The sequence below is a fragment of the Oratosquilla oratoria genome, chromosome 4, assembly GCF_046742065.1.
Source record: "Oratosquilla oratoria isolate Oo_2021 chromosome 4, ASM4674206v1, whole genome shotgun sequence".
In the NCBI taxonomy this organism is placed as follows: Eukaryota; Metazoa; Arthropoda; class Malacostraca; order Stomatopoda; family Squillidae; genus Oratosquilla; species Oratosquilla oratoria.
Window position 1 is genome coordinate 26719394 of NC_134780.1, and position 20000 is coordinate 26739393.

The 20000-nt window shown below is 38.7% G+C and overlaps 1 protein-coding gene across 5 annotated transcripts in view; it reads left to right on the forward strand.

The window, feature by feature from the left end:
* Positions 1–20000, forward strand: part of LOC143024696 (uncharacterized) — a 223856-nt gene that overhangs the window by 178476 nt on the left and 25380 nt on the right. For 4 of the 5 annotated variants that reach the window (XM_076183709.1, XM_076183710.1, XM_076183708.1 and 1 more), the window contains 7 exons: positions 1695–1949; positions 2209–2309; positions 3268–3731; positions 5017–7032; positions 10932–12070; positions 12790–14238; positions 14376–14484. In XM_076183709.1, coding sequence (XP_076039824.1) covers positions 1695–1949; positions 2209–2309; positions 3268–3731; positions 5017–7032; positions 10932–12070; positions 12790–14238; positions 14376–14484 — 5533 coding nt within the window. The remainder of the gene's footprint in view (positions 1–1694; positions 1950–2208; positions 2310–3267; positions 3732–5016; positions 7033–10931; positions 12071–12789; positions 14239–14375; positions 14485–20000) is intronic. The other variant, XM_076183712.1, reaches the window with a different exon arrangement.

Genomic DNA, 20000 nt, shown 5'->3' on the forward strand with positions numbered 1-20000 from the left:
TAGTAATGATGTAGAACTTGTTTATTATATTAGTATCAGTCTGTAAAAAGAATAGGACTGATGATAGGTACCTGCACAAGTTAATCACAAGGACATCAATGAGATGTGCAAACCCAAGTGGCCTGATACTCAGTTTTTGTGCTAGGCCCAAGATCTCTCTTTATTAATGTGACAACTTTGTATTTCCTCTATTTTTAAATGCAGGGAAAGCTGACATCCTGTGATGGCTGCTCTCCTTCTATTATTTTCGACAGGCGATGTAAAGACAGTCCCACAATAATACAATGTAGACATGATCCCAAGGTTTCTTCCCAAATAGATCAATTGGAAGGCCTCTGGTTAATTTCAAGCTGCTGCGGGGATGTGGGTTTCCATTCATTGAGACTCAAGGCAACAGTTAAACTGTGAAAAGAATAGAAAGATATATTCTTATAGTGTAGTATTTAAAAAAAAATAGCTATCTAAGTTATTCTACTTACCAGGTAAATTATTGTCACTGATGAGAAATATTAGGACAATATTATGTTTGGTTCAGAAGTAGATATTGTTATTAACTTTTTTCTAATAATTCAATAAATTGATGAATGGTATTCATTTTGTCAGTGGGAATATTGTTTTGGTAGATGTAGAATTTATACACATATACTTAGCCACTTGGCTCCTTGTCTAGGTGGAGCCAAGATAAGAGGGAGGGAGGGGGGTGAATGGGAGTGGAGTATGTGGGGATGGAATGGGTGGGAGTGGATTTTATGCCTTTGTTTTTTTGGCTACCTCCCTTGTAAGGGGGAAAGAGCCTTTGGTATATGTATGTATTACTGTTGTTAAAATGATAACTTTGCAATCTAGAGGTAGAGACTCCATGTAATTCTAATTAATTAAACAAACCAATATTGTGACAGGTTTTATTTCAGGTAAAGCTAGGTCATTTTATGATGATGAGTAGCATATTCTAGATTGTATGATTGTTAAATTGTTGCTCATTAGATTTTTAATGTAGAGACATTAGCATACTATACTGTATATATTTTTGTTAAAGTCATTAGTAGATTTAATACTTAATGGTTGGAGTATTACTTGAGGCCGTGTATAGGTTTTATATGACCAAATGCAACATATGTATAAATTGTACTAAGTTGATTGGGCCTAGATAGATTTAGAGTAAAGATCAAAATTTAGGGACTGGACTGTTGTATAGTGGTCACATGTCATACTATTGTAGAAAGGTTAGACATTTTGATGACATATATTTAACTCGATAGAAAGGTTGAATATAAGTTGAATGCTCTTCTGTTTTCTTGAATTATTAAGTTTAGTATGTACTGTACTTCCATTTCAACACTCATGTTGACCACAAACAGATATAAATGGGATAATAGTTCCTAAATGCAATGGTACTGCCAGTTTTACACAAATTATTATATTTTTGTAGTTGGTGATCAGTAGTTCAAGTATGTTCCCATATCTGGTGGGCTATTTTACATACTTCACCAAGTACAAAATTATCACTGATAAAATCCATGAAGAGACAACTTACACCGATAGGTCTAGTGTCTTTGTCACTCGAAGTTGTAAATCTTATCAGCAGGTCATAGCTACTTTATTTCTTACTTTAAGCCACAATTTAGGAGTATTCTTACATTAAAAAATGTATTTGAGGTGTACAAGAATTTGAAAATGTGCATTTCACGTTGCAGTCACTGGGTGAGAGCAGTGTATCTTCAGACAGTGCAGGAGAGAGAAGTGTCAGCCCAGCACGATCAGATGAGAACAACGGCACACATACTCCAAGACCTTCCTCACCAGATTCTTCATCTACCCTTACTTTGACCACCACAACGCTACAACATCATAACTCACAAACTCATCTATCACGACCACCATCTTCACTCAACCTAGCACGACCACGTAAGCGTCAGGCACCTGCCCCACCATCACAGCCCCACAACAAGGCAAGTACAGTTCTTTTTCCAAGTAGCCCTGGAATAAGTTAATCATACAGAAGGCTCTCTTTTATAGTAATTTGTGTAGAAAAAGTAATGAAGATTTCCAAATATTGAAAGTATTTCCTCCTACTCTGAAATAAAATCTGCCATATTATTGAATGTTCTGATCTCTGTGGCTATTTCACATGAACTCTGAAGCCTATGCTGTGACATGGATTTCCATTCTGTCAGTTTTTTATACCTCATATGTGGATGCTTATTTCAGGAGAGTTCTGGAGCAATAACAAATGACAAAAGTCAGTCCCGAAGAAGCTGTGTGTCATCCGGAGATTACCAGGAGGATGAAGAGAATTCACCCACTTGCAGGTAAAGTTTTATCTACTCGTAGGTAGTTGATTTAGGGCATATGGAAAGAACAAATGAAGAGAGACCAGCAAAATGGGTGTGGAAAGCAGAAGTGGATATAGTGAACATGCGAGTATGACCAAGAATGAGGTGGATAGATGGGATGAAGGAGACTTTGGATGCATAGGGATTGTCAAGCAGGGAATAGAGGGTGTTAAAGATAAGAGTGGAATGAGGTTGTGAATGAATGAGAGGATGATACAGACCAAAGAGATGTCCTCAGCTGCTTCATAGTTTATGTTAACCTCTTCACTCAGAGGCACATCGCAAGTCTGGCAGCATTAGCTGCCCGACGTGCGATGTTGCGTCATAATAATCGCATTATAAAAAATAAAGTCAGTGCTCAATCGTTCGTTCTCTTTCACCCCGTGAATTTTGATAACCATAGAAAATATGATGAAGCCAGTTTAGAGAGAATGGAGGTTACGTAGGTACGACTACAATAAATATAATCAAGACGCCGACGTCGGCATCATCGTGTACCCACTTGCTCCTCATGACGCCTACGTAGGCATCTCCGTATGGAAGTGGTTAAGAGGATGAGGTGTGGGGAACTGTCAGGCTCTGCTGTGGAGAGTTGTGCCTAACAGCATTGCCCTTTATCTGAGCAGTGTGATGGGGGAACAGACATTGCCCTTCACCCATGAGTGATGAGATGGGTGAGATGTGAGGGATATTAACTGGGTTTTAATGTGTTTGAATTAGAGGTGTGCTTTGATTCAGCTACCCTCACTTCCTTTTACAAGGGGAATGGGTTTTTGGTATTTATTTACAAGGAGCTCAAATGGGAGGGACAACAAGTGGTTTTGGATGGGTATGGAATAAGTGAAGGGTGAAAGGGCCTTTGGTACATGTATGTATTTGTTTATTTATATATTTATTTATTTTATTATATTATATTTTTCTTTTCATATTCTAGTTCTGTGGGCACAGAAGTCAGCAGTGGAACCAACATTAGACCTCCAACCAACCTAATAACAACCAACTCGTCCTCATCCCTTTCCATAGCATCCAAAGGCAAGAGAAAAGCGCCAGTTCCACCAAGAGCATCCACAGTTAACTCTTCTTCCATTGCTCAAGACCCACTTCCTCCCCCAATCCCTGAGGAGGTGGAGGTGCAAGGAAATCAAAAGAACCACACCAAGGACTTGCAGAGTGACACGAACCACATTCCTCGCTCATCTTCCCCCATTGACACCAGTTCAGCTTCTTCCTCTTTGAGTAAAGTAGATGATGGACTGCAGATAGCTCAAACTGAACTTGAAGTACAAGTAGATGTTGATAAGGAACTCTCAGTCAGCTCCACTAGCCCAGACCCCGAGGATATCCCTATGCCTCCCTTGCAAGAAGCTCCCCAACCTCCACCCCCATCTGTAGCTGCAGGTAAGATTCCCGTGCCTCCTCAGATATTTTTAGATGATGGCAATGAGGAGGATGACTGGAATGAGTTCCTCCAAGACCTAACAGATATCCTACAGACAAAGTATGATCATTCAAGCTTTTGAAAATAGTTGTTTCCCTAAGTTCAGTTTCTCAATTTTGTGCATAAGAATACCTTACTTGTATTCTAGTATTTGCTATATTTATGCCATATATTACTGATGCCTATCCCAAGTATTTCATTATTGTTTTTGTTTTATCTTTTATGTATTGATATTCATATTGCAAATAGCCTGTTGTGATGTGAGTGTACATTAATGTGAATGTAATGAAACTTGTGTATGAGATGAGAATGGAAACTCATGAGCTTGATAAGATCTAATCATGATCTTTGTATATACTTAAATCATATCTACCCTTTTGACATGACATATTGCTCCAGCTTAAGACTGACAGTTTCATACAATGAAGGGGAAAGTTCTTGTTTTATCAAGTCCTCAGTCCAATCCAGAATCTGCCCCACGCAGGTCCATAAAATTGCATCCTTAGCCAGAAGAAGAAAAAATTAAAGAATGCCATTGTATAGAGGGGATAAATCACTCTTCAGTTCATGCCTGCACCATAGCCAGTCTTTTTATGGCTCCATTGTTTGTCTATAAATTTGTATATATGTATCTGCCAACACACTAATGTGTGTGAGACTGAAGTAGAAAATGTATATGAGTAATGGAACTATTTAGAATGTTTTCCACATTTTATTACTTTTCATAATATAGATTCCAGAAATTGTTTTGGGATTGCTAATGATTAGCAAACATTTTCTAAAGGATCACAGGCCATTTGTAGAGCAAACTGTGCCAGCAGCTAAAAGATGGTTTATAAAATGTAAAATTTGACATTGTTCATCTTCAAAATTGTTTTTACATTTGGGGCTCGGTTGCCTTTGCTTTAAAAGGTGCATCGTAAGTTCAAGTTTTCCAGATGGTCATTGAGGTTCCCAATTCAAATGTCTTTGATAAAGACCCTCCATAGGTCCATGTAATTCCTGCTTTCAGTCAGGAAGTAAAAACTTTTTTATTTTGCATGAATGTGTCTTAGAATTCGTAGATTTAAGGTATAGAAAATAGCATGCAGCTTTACTAAATTACCATACTAACCTTTGCATGTATGGATAGCAAGTCGGCTTTTATTGTTAATTTTTGTTTTTCTTATAGTAATTCCTAACATTTCCTCTTAGATAAAGGGCTTGTAATTGCATGTGGTAATGGTCTATCAAACTCTTTCACAGCATGTAGTTCCTCATCTAGTTTGCTCACCCAGTCTGCCACTGACTCCATCTCACCCACAAATGAACACCCTGTTTCCACCACTCCTGATGCCTGCCAAAGTTTGCCTGTGGATGTGTGCACTGATGCTGCTGGCACCAACCTTGGAAATGCTGCTCCTGCCGCTGCTTCCTCTCGTGATGCTTTGCTCGATGCCGATCAGCAGAATTCGGCTGAAAACAAGTCGGAGCATCCTGATGGATTGTGTTCTCCCAATAACAATAGCAATTCCACACTCACCGAGCAGCTAGCGCATGGTGAAATGAAGGAGATTTGCAACGACAGCAAAAACAGTACCCTTGTTTCTTCACACAGATTAAAGGAGAATGCAGTGGTATCTGCAACTACATCTGCTCCAAGACAGCATTCAACAACTTCATCTCAAGTCACCCACTTCCATCCCACATCCTCTGCAGTTTCCCAAATCAGTCATGTAGATACAGGAGCAGATACCAGCAACACCTCTGAAAACATAACAAAGGCAGATGTTTCTGCACCACCTTCATTAAACAAACTGTCAGAAAGTAAATCAGATGTAGAAAGTGAACCAGTGACCAATCACAAACCAGTTGAAATTCCTACTTTCAGAATTGTAACAAAGAATAGAACAGAAGTGAATAATAATTTTGAAGATGAAGATTCAACAAGTAGACAGTTTGTTGTAGATGGGAAGTCACAGCAGGTGTCTGAAAAAGAAAAGTTTGGAACAATGGGTAGTGGAAGTAAACGTCACCGGCCTTACAATCCACTTCTAGCCCAACCTTTTGATGATGATAATGATTTAGACATTTCTGAGGAACTTTTTGAACCATTAAAATCCTCTAGTTCTTCAAATTTATCAGTGAAAGAGAAATCACCTGTAGAAAATCAGACTACTTCAGATACCTCTACTTCAAAACCGCAGCCCCGTCCCCGCAAGAAATTCCGAGCTCCTTGTATTCCTCAGCAAGATCTCAACTTGAGTCAGGACTCTAAATCTGTTTCTTCAAGCCCTTCACCACCAAAAGACCTTTCAGGTGGCAAAAGTGGTAGCAGCCAAAGACTGCAGAGGTGGAATGCCGAAATTGATATCACTGCTGCCCTAGATGATATAAGTTCTACCAAGGAGATAATTTCTGTCCAAGATGATATCATTTCAGTTAGTGATGAACAATTACCCAGTAATGGCCCAATTGTGCAGTCTGTTGCACAGGAATTACCATCATCAGCATCTGAGACACCAGTCAATGCACCAGAGACTGGAAGAGATATTATTCAAGAAAGTGATGTTGCTGCATCACCTACTCCTTCAAAAGAAGGAATTTCACTGGCAGACATACCTTCTTCAAATATTTCAAGTAATGATGAAAGTTTACTGCATAAATCTCATGAGACTGGTGAATCTGTGTTGCCCACAGCTACTGAAACGTGCCCTCATGAGGAGGTTGAAAAGGTACTAGGTGAAGAAGATAATGAAGAGTTCAAGGTACATACTGCTAAAGTTGATTATGTAGACCCTGACAAGCTGTCTCTACTTAGTGAAACATGTGTTGATGATGAAATGAGTAGCCTGAATTCAGGCAATGAGTCTGACTGTTCCTCAAAATTGAGTGAGTCGTCCCACACTGCTGCAGAGTCCAGTCCACTGCAACCTCCGCTTGCAGAGGTATCTTCTGCTCGCAGTTACTTAGATGGATACTTCAAAATGATTGCTGAATTACACCTATCAGAAGAAGAAAAGGAGGAGAAGAAGGGGGAGGACAAAGAGGAGGAGGAGGAGGAGGAGGAGGAGGAGGTGGCTTCTGCAGAGAAGGCCAAAAGCCTAAGTGATTCAGACTGTTCTTCCAGCCAGTCTCTCCCAAAAATTTCAGCACCTATTCCTGCTCATAACATCCCTGATCAAAACACCAATATTCCTGCATCTCTGAGTTCAGACCAGCAAAGAGGAATGGGTTCTCCATCTCGTCAGCTCTCCAGCTCCTCATTATGCTCAGATACAGGTTTGCATGACTTTTTTTATGATCATGGGTGGTGTCTTTGTTCTATTTAGTATGTAGAAAAATATGTCGGATAATTCCGTTACTTCTTTGTGTAATGAGAGGAATGGTGGATCTTCAAACTGACATGTTGGGTTTGGAGGGTATATTAATTCAACTGTAGTGTGGATTTATGTTAATACAGTTTGTATTGGAAATGTACATTCAGTTACTTTACACTGGACTGTAATTTTGCTGTAGACATCTCACTGACATGTCAAAGGAGTCGCAAACCATTCCTCTTATTTTATCTATTTTATTTTATTCTTATTACTATTGTTATTTTTGATTATTATTATTATTATTATTATTTTTTTTTCATTTTCATCTTTCTTTTTTCTTGGTCTTCTTATTGTGGTACTAATATAGCAGGGATTTTATCAATAGGGCTTGTGGACTTAACATCAATGAATTAACTTCTTTATCTTAATTACCTTCTCTATGGAACTGGAATACAAATAGTGAGACTAAAGTTTGCTTTTGGACTCTAGGATAAGTGCCAGACAGTCCCTTTACTCTATCTTATTCTGTTGTTTTTATTTCTTCTCATCTTGTTCAGTTTATTCATTTGTTTATTTCTCAAGTACAAGTGCTTCACCCCAGTAAGGTAATCACCTACCTACCCATCCCAGGTAGCTTATGTAGATGTAGCCCCTGAAAATATTGGGGTAGGGGGCTGGGGTGAATGAAAATGAAGAGAGGTGAGGATGGAGCTTAATCCTTGCCTCTCCTAAAACGAGCAGTTGAACCTGAAGACAACTACACTGTCTGTGACTTGCACTTTATTTATTCTCGTCTCTTGAAGAATTCCTATGCCATTTCTTTTTCTCATCTTTGACCTCTTCTTTTCCTCCTCTTTCCTCTTTTTTCCTCTTTTTCTTTTTCCTCCTCTTCCTCTCCTTTTCCTTCCTCTTTTTCCTGTTTTTTAATTTTTATAATTTTCCGCATTTTCCTCTGTTTTTCATCTTTTTTGGCTTTGTCTTCATCTTTGTTTTCTTCTTCTTTGCTTTCTTCTCCTTTTTTCATGTTCATTTTCTTCCTCTCCAGCCTCTTCTTTTTTCTCTCCCTCTTCTCTTTCTTCCTCTCCTTCTTCCTCTTCTTACTCTTTTTCAGCACAATACAAAATATCACCCAAACAACAATACAGTATAATTAACAAACATTTCATCAAAACAAGTCTCAAATCCATGCCATCTGAAAATGGAAAAATAAAAAAATATGCAAGATAAAGCCAAACTGAGATGCTTCTTCACTCCTCTTCAACAAAAATATAAGATATACTATCAAAGAACTGAAAAACTTGTTTACAGAGAGCCAGGATATGATATTAAACCACAACTTAACATCTGGGCCCAATCACCATAAAAGCTCTGACAGAGATTTTTAACCATTTCTGAGAACAAAATAGTATTCCAGCAATCTGTAAAAGAGCACATGTAATCCTTATGCAGAAACCAAACAACCAAGAACCCTATATCCCACAGACCATATACTGATGGAAAGATTGATTTTAGAATAAAATCAGAACATGCATAACTGCCTCACAAAATCAACCTAGATACAGGAGTAAGGAAACCAGTTTACTTTCCTAATTTTCATTTAGTTTTAGGGGCTTCTTGGGCCCACTGGTGATGTCTGGGTTGGAAATCCCCCATAGATGAAATTGTCCATACATGAGTGTATAGCTGTATTTTAGAATTGGATTATTTATTAGCTTAGATATTGAGATTTTCCTCCCATATAATTTTTAAGTAGGGCCTTGTTTACAGGATCATTGGGCTTCTTTAATTAACAGTACCTGACCACAATTTTGAGCATAATACCAAAAGTATTCTCAAGTAAGGCTTGTGTAGGTGGCATCACAGCATTGTGTCAGTGATGAGAATGTTTAGAGAACAGTAAATTAGGAAATTGGAGAGATTCTTTACGGTGTGCTTAAGGAAAGGAAGTGTCCTACTGGACTGGAGAAGTGCATGTACAGTTCCACTACACAAAAGAAAAGGGAACTGATACAAACTTGGTAGTTTAGAGGGAACAGTCCCGTAAGTGTAGTTGGGATGGTGTTCATTGAAAGAATTGGAGAGGAACAAAGGGAATAATTGGGAAAGAGCAATGTAGAATTAGAAAAGGAAAAGGGTGTTGTAATCAAATTTTCATAGAAAGATTAGATATGGGAGAATTTTTTGATAAAGTAGGATATCTTTTGGGCTTTCGTGACTGGTTGATAGGTGTTATGGGATGTTGTGCAGATATATGGGATAGGGGGAAGTCTGTTGAAGGCAGTCAAAAGTTTTTGTGCAAGTTGTAGAGCTTGTGTGAGAGTAGGGAATAGAGAGAGTGCATTGGGGTTGAGGTGGGGAAGTGCCTGGGTTTGTGTGATATCAACATGGTTGTTGAATGTGTATATGGATAGGGCAGTGAGGGAGGTAAACACAAGGGTGCTGATTGGAACTGGTGAGAGTATAAGGAAGCGGAAAATGAGTCAGTCATTTGCAGATGAAGTTTTGCTGGATGTGTAAGAGGAGGGAAAAATTGAATATGGACATAAACACAGTGATGAGATGCACAAGGGGTGAGGGTGGTAGTGAGTTGAAGAGTTTATTAGTAGAGAGGCTTGAGGCATTGGAAAGCTTAATGTATGTAGGATCATGTAGCTGGGAATGGAGGAGTCGGGAGTGAAGGTGAATTATAGAGTAAGGGAAGCAAGGAAATTTGGAAGGGGAGTGAAAAATATCATGAAAAATAGGTATAAATGCAAAGGGAAGACTGTATGGAGTGATTGTATCCATGACTTAATGGAGCTGAAGCATGTGAAGAAGGTACAAAGTAAGACCTTAAACATATTTTGTGGTAAAGAAGTATGGTTGAGGTTACAGGGATAAGTAGTGAAAAATATAGAGATGAGGTAGAGAGTTGGGGTGGAAAGGGAGCTGGCAGATAGGTTTGACCAAAGAATACTGAAATGTCATGAGCGTATGGAAAGAATGAATTAAGAATAGCAGAAAGAGTGTGGAAGGTGTAGGTGGATGGAAGGTACTTGAGGGAAGGACAAAGAATGAGGTGGATGGATTGGGTGAAATGGGCTGGAATTACTAGAGAAATGTCTGTTGAGCAGGGAAGGAAGAGGGCAATAGATAGTTGTGAATGGAGAGGGGTTGTAAATGGATGAAGAATTTATATGCTCCATGCAGTCAATACCCCAGGAATCTCCATCCACAAGTAGCCAAGATGAAAGGGACAACAAAAAAGTTTTTAGGTGGGTGTGGTGTAGATGAAGGGTGTGTTTGTGCTTTGATTTGGTCATCCCCTTTATATTGGGGAAAGATTCTTTTGGCACATGAATGTACATTGAATACAATACTATGTACAAAGATAAGTCCCTCCCATATCACATAGGATGAAGGGAAATAAAGCCAGGAATGCAGTTTCACCTGACATTTACAAGTACTGACAAATCACATATGATAATGAACTGTAAGTTCTGTCTTCTGGCACAATGCTTCATTGTTGATCTAATAAACTGGTCATGTAAAGGAATCCTTAGAATAGAATCCTGGTAGAGATGTGCTATATGAAATAAAATATTTAGTGAAGGTGTCTTTGGTATGTATGTGTATTTATTTAGAGTCTAGAATTTAGTATTTGTTAAGCAGATTTATCTACAGTGAATCAGTTACGAAGAAAAGACACAGAATTATTTATTTACTTTTTATTATCTTTTCTTTACAGAAATTAAGATCTTAGTAGTAAAAAGGCCTGAGATATTTGTGTTTTAGACAAAATTGTAATAATAATTTTTTTTCCAATATATAAAGGACATGAATGTTCAGTGTGTAACCATCCTCTTCTTATATTTTTTCCAGATCATGAGGTCCAGACCAGAACAGTCAGTTTGTCCTCTGAAAGCAGTCAGATCGAGAATGGAGAACAGCCAGACCAAATTTTGGCCAGTGAACATTGGAATCATAACAATGATTTAGATCATGTTAATGAACCAGAACTTGTAGATAACACAAATAATAACTCTTGTGCAAACTCAGTTGTGCTGGACCATGGTGAAACACAAATTTATGACACTCAACCAGGAATTACCTGTGGAACACAAACTACCGAATTCATAGATATACAAGAAGACTACCATACCACAGCTAGTCCGGAGTTTGTTGAGAGTTCTGTACACCAAGAAGTGCTTGAGGATGTAACTTGTAGAAGTGTGAGTACTTGCACGGAAGAGGATACTCAGCAATGTGTTGAAGAGGAGCATATGGAAGAACTTAGAAATTCACCTAGAATTTCATATGAACCCCAGGAATTAAGTAATGGAATTGGAGGGAGTGATGATGTGCATCAGTGTCCATCTGAAATTGATTCCGGCTATGTACCGAGTTCCAGTGACCTAGCTCTTGAAAATACTGCCGAGTATAACATAAACAACAATGAAGTTCCTGTTACGTTCAAGGAAGCTTGGACAGCAGACAATGAATATGGTTCTAAAGAAGCGGAGACCATTTCTGAAGCAATAAATGAAACCTGTTTTGATATTCCCAATAAAAGGGAGTATCAGCTTGATTCTCAATGGAATAGCACTAATGAAAATGTTAGCAGTTCAGATACATTACATGAACCAGTGGAAGATGCAAGTGTAGGTTATAGCAAAACTATCCATGTAATTGATGAAAATGAGAATAATAATCAGCTACAAGAAGTTAACAAGTCATCATCACACCACATACATTCACAGACTGAAATAGCTGAAGTTACTGAGGTGCCTTTAGTATTGGAAACAAATGTGCCTGAGGCAGAGGTTAGCAGTTCAAACTACCATGAAATCATCCCAATAGCACTTTATGATGATAAGAAAAAGAGATACTGGACAGAAGATGTCTTGGTTCTCCCAAAGAAAGGAGAGAAATCAGTTGAGGAAGTCCTCGAAGTCCCTCCACCTCCCCTCCGCTCTTGTGCCACACAATGTTCAGACAACATCACAACACCATATAATCAGGTAATGATTTGCTTCTTGTCAATTGTATGGATTAGATTTTTAAATTCTTTTTCTTGTATGAATCTTTAAGTAATCAGGTTGCAGTAAATAAAGAACATTTGAAATGTTGTGAAAACAATTTGGGGAGATGTAAAGATATGCTGGAAATAAAAAATAAACCTTAATGCCAAGATAAATTCAGTCCTATTAAGAATAACTGGTAATATTTTCTGATTGTGGTATTGCTCCTTTACCTGAGCCATTTATTAATGACAGACTGTAATGTGTTGTATAAGTGTAAGACTGTTTCTGTGTCACCAGTTTTAATAGTAGGAGGAGAGCAGTTGTTGTTTTCATGTTATTTAGAAAGGTGGAGAAAAGACAATTGCAAATTGATAGAGAAATTTTTAGCCCAGTCTAGTGTCAGTCCCTCCAGATGGAGGCAAGTGTTGGGAGATTTTGAAGGCAGATGAAAGTGAAATGATTCTCTCTGACATATCACCATTTACAGTAACCCTTAATAGATTATAAGTGTAGAACCTTTCTTGGGATGGGACATTTTTCAGAAGTGCAGGAAATGTAAAGCTTGTACATCTCGTTGAACAGTTGTCATTTTCTTAATACTATTGCTGTAATCAGAGTTGTGAATCATTCTAGCTTTTGTGTAGGCAGTTTGTATGAATATTTTGATCACAGTTGATACCTGTTTGAGAATAATTATTCTTTTGATATTTACACAGATACAGCAACATCTTATTGAAAGCCAGATTCAAGAAGCCTTTGCTGAAATTGAACAAGAGGTATGTGGACCACAGGCAGTCATGAGTGAAACAATTCAGACATCAGCTCAGCCTCAACTGGCTACCTCCCAACAGTCCACAGAACTAGAAAGAAACAATTCACCTTTGCCAAAAGAAACACCTCCTGAGGCACATCCCTCTTCTGTACCTTTAGTGCAACCAGTTCCTTTTGCTGAAGAGCAGCCAGTGCCAGCTATTCATGTGCAAGAACATGTAACTCAAGTAGTGCCTCTGCCTAGACCTCCATTGAGGTCCCATAAAAAGAAAAATATGTCCTCCTCCTCCATAACCACTACACACACTATATCACCACATTCCTCTGTTGTACCATTAGAAGACCAGACACCAACCTTGTCAGTTCATGTTAAAAAAGGGGATGGTCAGTCTTGTGAAGTTGTAATGTCAGAAAATTGTGTGGAGAGAGGGACTCAAAAAAATGAAATAGACATGAAGCCAGTAGAAGAAACTAAAGGTGTCAGAAACTTTAAGGAACCTCGTGTTTCACGTGCAAATAATGAAGACTATATTGTGGCAGAACGTAGTATTGCACAAGTTAATAACTTTGAGCCCCGTATCATTGAACTAAAACATAAAGTGATAGAGAAAGAGGTTGGTAGTGTTAACTCTGCTGGTGGTGCTGTATTGGCAACAAGGAAAATATCCGATTCTTTAATAACAAAAGAATCTGAGTACACAAAAAGACAGGACGCCAACAAGTCTTCGAGGTTACAAGTTGAACATCGAAATAAGTGGGATTCTGTGTCAAGCTATGAAAGCTGTACACCAGGTGTTACTTCAGAAGATATTCCAGGATCAAACCGTGGTAGTCGATCAAATTCAGTCAGTAGTTATGAAAGTGCTCCACCACCACTGCCTGAGTACGGGCCTCCTTTAGAATATGTTCCAGGAAAATCTCGGAAGGTGACTTCAAGGCAAAACTCAATCTCTTCAGAATCTGGAAGTGATTCTTCCAGACCTTCAAAACCACTTTTGTTTTCTATTTCAACCTATGCTTCTCGTTCTGAGGAAACTAGTTACGAGAAAAAGATTACCAAATCAGAATCCTTTAGCCATCTCTCGCGTCCACGCAGTGATTCTTTGCCAACAGGTATCACCAAAGCTGAATCTTTCTCATCATCCACCAATAAAAAAAGGAAGGAAAAGAGACTTGGTGATTCAGAATCAGATGATTCATCAAAAGAGAAAAATAGTGAAGAGATGTTTCGGAAACCTGCACCAGTATCAGCAAATCGTGAAGAAAGGAAGGTTGATATTGCTGCTGCACTTCCAGCTCGACAGTTACCATTAACAAGGTCAACATCAAGTTTACAGAGCAGTGCCTATCCAGTTTTGCCCGTGGAGCCCTTTGTATCATCTCGTCGCACTCAGGTATTAGACTTTAGATGTTGTAATTGGTCCTCCATTTATTTCTGAAGATATGAAATAATTCCTGTGAAGATCTTAGAAATATCATTTAACATTTTGAAAGTTGCAAAGCGCTAAGCCCTTCCATACATCATTTTCAGGAATTGGAGGATACTAGAAAATATGTCATTGGTAGAACATCTTCAATGCATAATTTGAACACATCTAGCCAAATTCTGAGGAAATCCCAATCATCTGTTGATGTTTCAGGTAAGTTTAAGATTTTATTTTGATATAATGTAGCTTGTTCTTTTAATTTTCTCCTATGGAAAGTTTAGAAAAAAAAGGAGAACAACCAGAACCTGAGTAATTGAGTCTTTGAGAGTACAAGGTTGTTGAACAAGAAATAGTATAAAAAAAATAAATAAATAAATAAAAGAAAAGAAAATGTTAGTGTTATCTTTGTGAGTTGGAAGGGTGATGTGTTTCCTCTGAGTGAAACTAAATTAAAAGGAAAAGGTGAGCTTGAGTTTGAGAGTGTGACAGGTAGGGGGTTGGGAGTTGAGAGAGGTTGAGGGAGAGGAGTGGGTCTGTTGGTAAATTATGAGATTTAGTACACATTGTGTCTTGCTACATTACTTCTGACCCAGACAGTGGGCAGGAGTAGCTAAAATGAGAGGGAAACAAGGGTAGTGGATGGGAGTGGAATGAGTGAGAGTGGTTGCATGCCTTGCCTGACTACCTCCCTTGTAAAGGGAAGAAGCCCTTGGTATATAGATAGATTTGCTGGATGGAAGAAAGTGTCATCAAAGACATAGGGGGTGAAAATGATAATAAGTTGAAAGGTATAGGTGTTTGTAAGTAAATATGGCCTGGTAATAAGAAAAGTGAGTAGAGATTTTAATTGAATAAATGTATAGAGGGGGAGAAGAGGAGCCAAGAAAAGAGGGAGGGAGGGGAATGGAAGTGGAGTATGTGGGAATGAAATGGGTGAAAATGGATTTGTGCCATTGACTTTGGCTACCACCCTTGTAAGGGGGAAGAACCCCATGGTATATGTATGTATAGAGATTTTTTAAAGAAATATGAATGTTATAGCATTGGAAGATCTAAATACCATAATAGTAGTTGAGCTGATGGAGGGACCAAAAATGGGTACCAGTTTGTGGTGGTCCTGCAAGATGTACAGTGTAGCTGCCCATTTTGAAAACCACTCAACCCCCTCACCCCCATCAGGACATGAATGTAGAAGTGAATTATAGAAAAAATTAAAATTATATTTGTGTGAAATAAAATTTGTAATGATAGATAGGTATTTAGGGGTTAAGAACAAGGAGAAGCTTGTATGAAGGAGTGATTGTAGCCACGGTGCTTTATGAAGCTGGGACTTGGAATATAAGGGAGGCTGGGAAGAGATTGAATGATTTTTAGGTGAAGTGTTTGAGAAATATGATAGGTCTTCATACTGGAGAGGGAAAAAGGCCTTGTGATATATATATATATATATATATATATATATATATATATATAAATGTATACATATATATATATATATACATATTCATATATATGTATGTATATATATATATATGTATATATATATATGTATATATATATATATATATATGTATATATGTAATACAAAAAAGAAATTCTAAGTTATTGACTCTACCAACTGCACCGTGAGATGCAGGGGTGAGGTGCAGGGATGGCCCATCATCCAGGAGGAGCTGAGAAAAGGAGGGAAGGGTGGTGATTGGGAGTGGAGTATGTGGTGATGAAATGGGTGTGTGTGGATTTATGCCTTTGACTTTGGCTACCTCCCTTGTAAAGGGGAAAAAACCATTGGTATATACATGTATATATGTACAAAAATAGATAGAGTGAGAAATATGAAGTTGAGTCAGAGAATGGTGGTAGGAAGGAAGCCGTCAAATTGGGTACAATAGAGACTGCTGAAATGGTTTGGGCACATGGTAAGAATGAATGAGGAAAGACTAACAAAGGGTGTGGTAAACAGAAGTAGATAGTGAATGTGAGAGTAATACAGAGAATGAGATGGATGTACAAGTACAAGGTGAAGGAGGCATCAGGTACATATGAAGTGTCTGTCAAGCAAAGGAAAAAAAAATTAAGTTGTCAATGTAGGGAGATTGTGAATGGACAGAAGAATGATGCAGCTCAAAGGAAAGTTCTTATTTGCTTCATGCATATACAAGAATCTCCTTTCCCTCATCCACATCCATTTGTTATCCTTTCTACCTTTGAATCTGCTTCATATTTTATTTCAAGTGGATAAGGAGGAAGGATGCCTCATGGTGAAGCAGTGGAGGTAAAATAACTCCAGTTATTGAATCCTGCTGTGGGAGAGTTGTGCCTCATAGCATTGTGACAGGGAAGAGGGCAGCCCTTCATCCCAGAGATGCTGAGATGGGAGGGCTGGTTGAATGGGATTTATCTCTGTTATATGGGTGTGTGCTCTGATATGGCCACAACTTATACGAATGGAAAGGGCCTTTTGTATGTGTATGTGTACATATTTTTTTTCTGTTATTACTATATACCATTTCCTTGGTTTCTTTTTTCATTTTGTTTTGTTCTGTTGTTCATTTCTTCAGGGCTCATTGGCTAGCTCCCTTAAATTTGCTTGTTCTTTTTCATTTGCATCTTTCCCTATCCAAATATTCTTGATATTTTCTTTGCCTGCTAGTTTCTTTGCCTTGATGAATACCTTATTTGCAATGGCTTGCGACCTAAACTTGATTTTCAAGTGACGTGTACCTCCTATGTATTTATTAAATATAAACTGTTCCTGTCAAGTCATATGCCTTGTAGTAATTTTTCATAATTGTATATATATAATTTTTTTGGTTTAATGTTTCTTCTTGCCATCGATAAAGTTATATGTTCTTTTCACCCTGTGATTATGACATCTTTGTGTACTAAATCTGATGGAGTCAAATTTTTCTTTATATTTCTGGTGCAAAGCCAAGAAAGATAAGAATGGTAAATATGTCAGAAGAAATATGGAAAAGAGAAGCATGTTACAGTTGAACAATTCTTTGGATGGAAATAAAAAAAAAGGAGAGAAACTGGAAATGATGAAAAAAGAGAGAAACTGCTGGTGTGTGTGTGTGGACTATATAAGAAGAAACAGCAGGAGAGAGATATGTAGCCAAAACTCAACAGAATGGATGAGATGATCACTAGTGTTAGTCGAGGGCATGGGTGCAAAGATAGAATGGAGGTGGAGTAGCTTGCAAATTGGAAGCAAAAATTTTTTATTGATGAGAAAGAAACACACACATTGTTTGTTAGAGAGGCACATATATTAGAAAATATATGCATTGCCATATTTGAAAAAATTGTGTGTGGTTGAGATATCTTGGGCTTGGTATGAAGACATGCTGCAGCACTTACGAGATGGAGGTGAGGGTGTTGTTCCTTGCAAGCATCCACTGCTGGTCCCTGGAAGGGTTCAAATAATGGGAAAGGGCCAAAGGAATGTATATTGCAAGAAAGGCACACTGATGAAAGAATGGAATAGGGAGCTAGCTGATATCTCTGCAGCCTAACGATCTCACAGGAAAGAATGCTGGGTTTATATATATATATATATATATATATATATATATTTCGTATATAGCATATATATATATATATATAAATATATATATATATATATATAAATATAAAAATATATATATATATATATATATATATGTTATATATATATATATATATATATATATATACATATATATATATATATACATATATATATATAATATACAATATATATATATGTATGTATATATTCATACATACATATACCAAGGCTTTTTTCCCCTTACAAGGGGGGTAGCCAAAAAGAAAAAGGCATAAAATCATTCCCACCTATTCCATCCCTGAATACACTCCACACCCCTCCACCCTCCCTTTCATCTTAGCACCTCCTGAATGACGGGTCATCCCTGCACCTTGTCCACTGCCCTGGGTCAGAAGCAGTGTCGCAAGACACAGCACATCCACAGCAAGGCCGCTTCATTAAATCGGCGACCCCCCTTCTCCGTCCCCCCATTGCATAAAATGAGAGGACGGGGAGAAATCCCTTCGGGCTGCGTCAAATTTTGCTCACACATACTACCTCACCCCCCCATCCACCCGCCCATTCCACCTCATGCTATCACAACATCATCCATATACAACCATTCTCCATTCACCCGTCTTCTGTCCTCTCCCGTCCTTTCTCAACAGACATTCCCCTCTTCCCCAAAGCCCCCTTCACCCCATCCATCCACCTCATCCTAGGACGCCCCCTCATGTTCACTCCCTCCACATCTGCCTTCCACACCTCTTTTACTAGTCTTTCTTCACTCATTCTTTCCATGTGTCCAAACCATCCTAATATTCTTTCATCAACCCTATCTCCCAGCTCCCTTTCCACCCCCGTTCTCCTCCTCACCTCCTCATTTCTCACTCTATCCAGCCTAGTAAACCCCATCATACTTCTCAGACACCTCATCTCAAACACATTCAAACTCCTTCTCTCTTCTTCTCTTATGTTCCATGTTTCTGCCCCATACAGTGCTGTTGGCACAATCACTCCTTCATACAGTCTCCTCTTAGCATCCATTCCCAAATGTCTATTTCTCATTACACTTTTTAATCCACCAAGGCATTTACTCGCTTCTCTCAATCTACATTCTACCTCCACTTTCACTCCACCTTTTCCTGCCACATTTGCACCCAAGTATCTAAAACTATCCACTTCCTCCAGTCGCTCTCCCTTAATGCTCACTTCCAGTCTACTGCCACTTTCACCCCTTGTACATCTCATCACCTTACTTTTACCCACATTTATCTTTAGCTTTCTTCTATCACATACTCTCCCAAACTCTGTCACCAACTTCCTCAATCCCTCCTCCGATCCTGCCACAAGCGCAGTGTCGTCCGCAAACAACAACTGGCTCACCTCCCACTTTTCTCCATTTTCTTTAACCATCTCCAATCCCTTGCCCACTACCCTTGCATTTACCTCTTGCACCACCCCATCCATGTATAAGTTGAACAGCCAGGGTGACATAACGCATCCTTGACGAAGTCCCACCTTTACCTCGAACCACTCACTCTCTCCATTTCCAATCATGACACAAGCTCTACTATTCTCATAAAAACTCTTGAGAGCTCCCAGAAGCTTTCCTCCTATCCCGTATATCTTCATAACCTCCCACAGTGCCTTACTGTCTACCCTATCATAAGCCTTTTCCAGATCCATAAAAGCCCAAAAAACATCCTTCCCCTTTCCTATAGCTTTCTCACATATCTGTCTTACCACAAAGATCTGATCTACACAACCTCTACCTGTCCTAAATCCACACTGTTCTTCACCAATTACTCCTTCTGTTCCTCTCCTAATCCTCTCAACCAAGATCCTCCCATAAGCCTTCCCAACTACACTCAACAAGCTAATCCCTCTGAAACTACTACATTCACTTTTGTCCCCTTTGCCCTTGTAAAGAGGAACTATACAGGCACTCCTCCAGTCCTCCGGCACTCTACCCTCTCTCCAACAAACATTAAATAACTTCACCAACCAGTCCACCATCACTGTACCTCCCTTTTTCAGACATTCCGCATGGCATCCATCCAGACCAGGTGCCTTACCTGCTTTCATCATCTTAACAACTGCCTTCACCTCATCCTTCCTTATTTCTCCTCCACTCTCCTCATTCATCACTCTCATTTTCTTCGCACTTCCCACTGCAGCAATCTTTCCTTCCCTA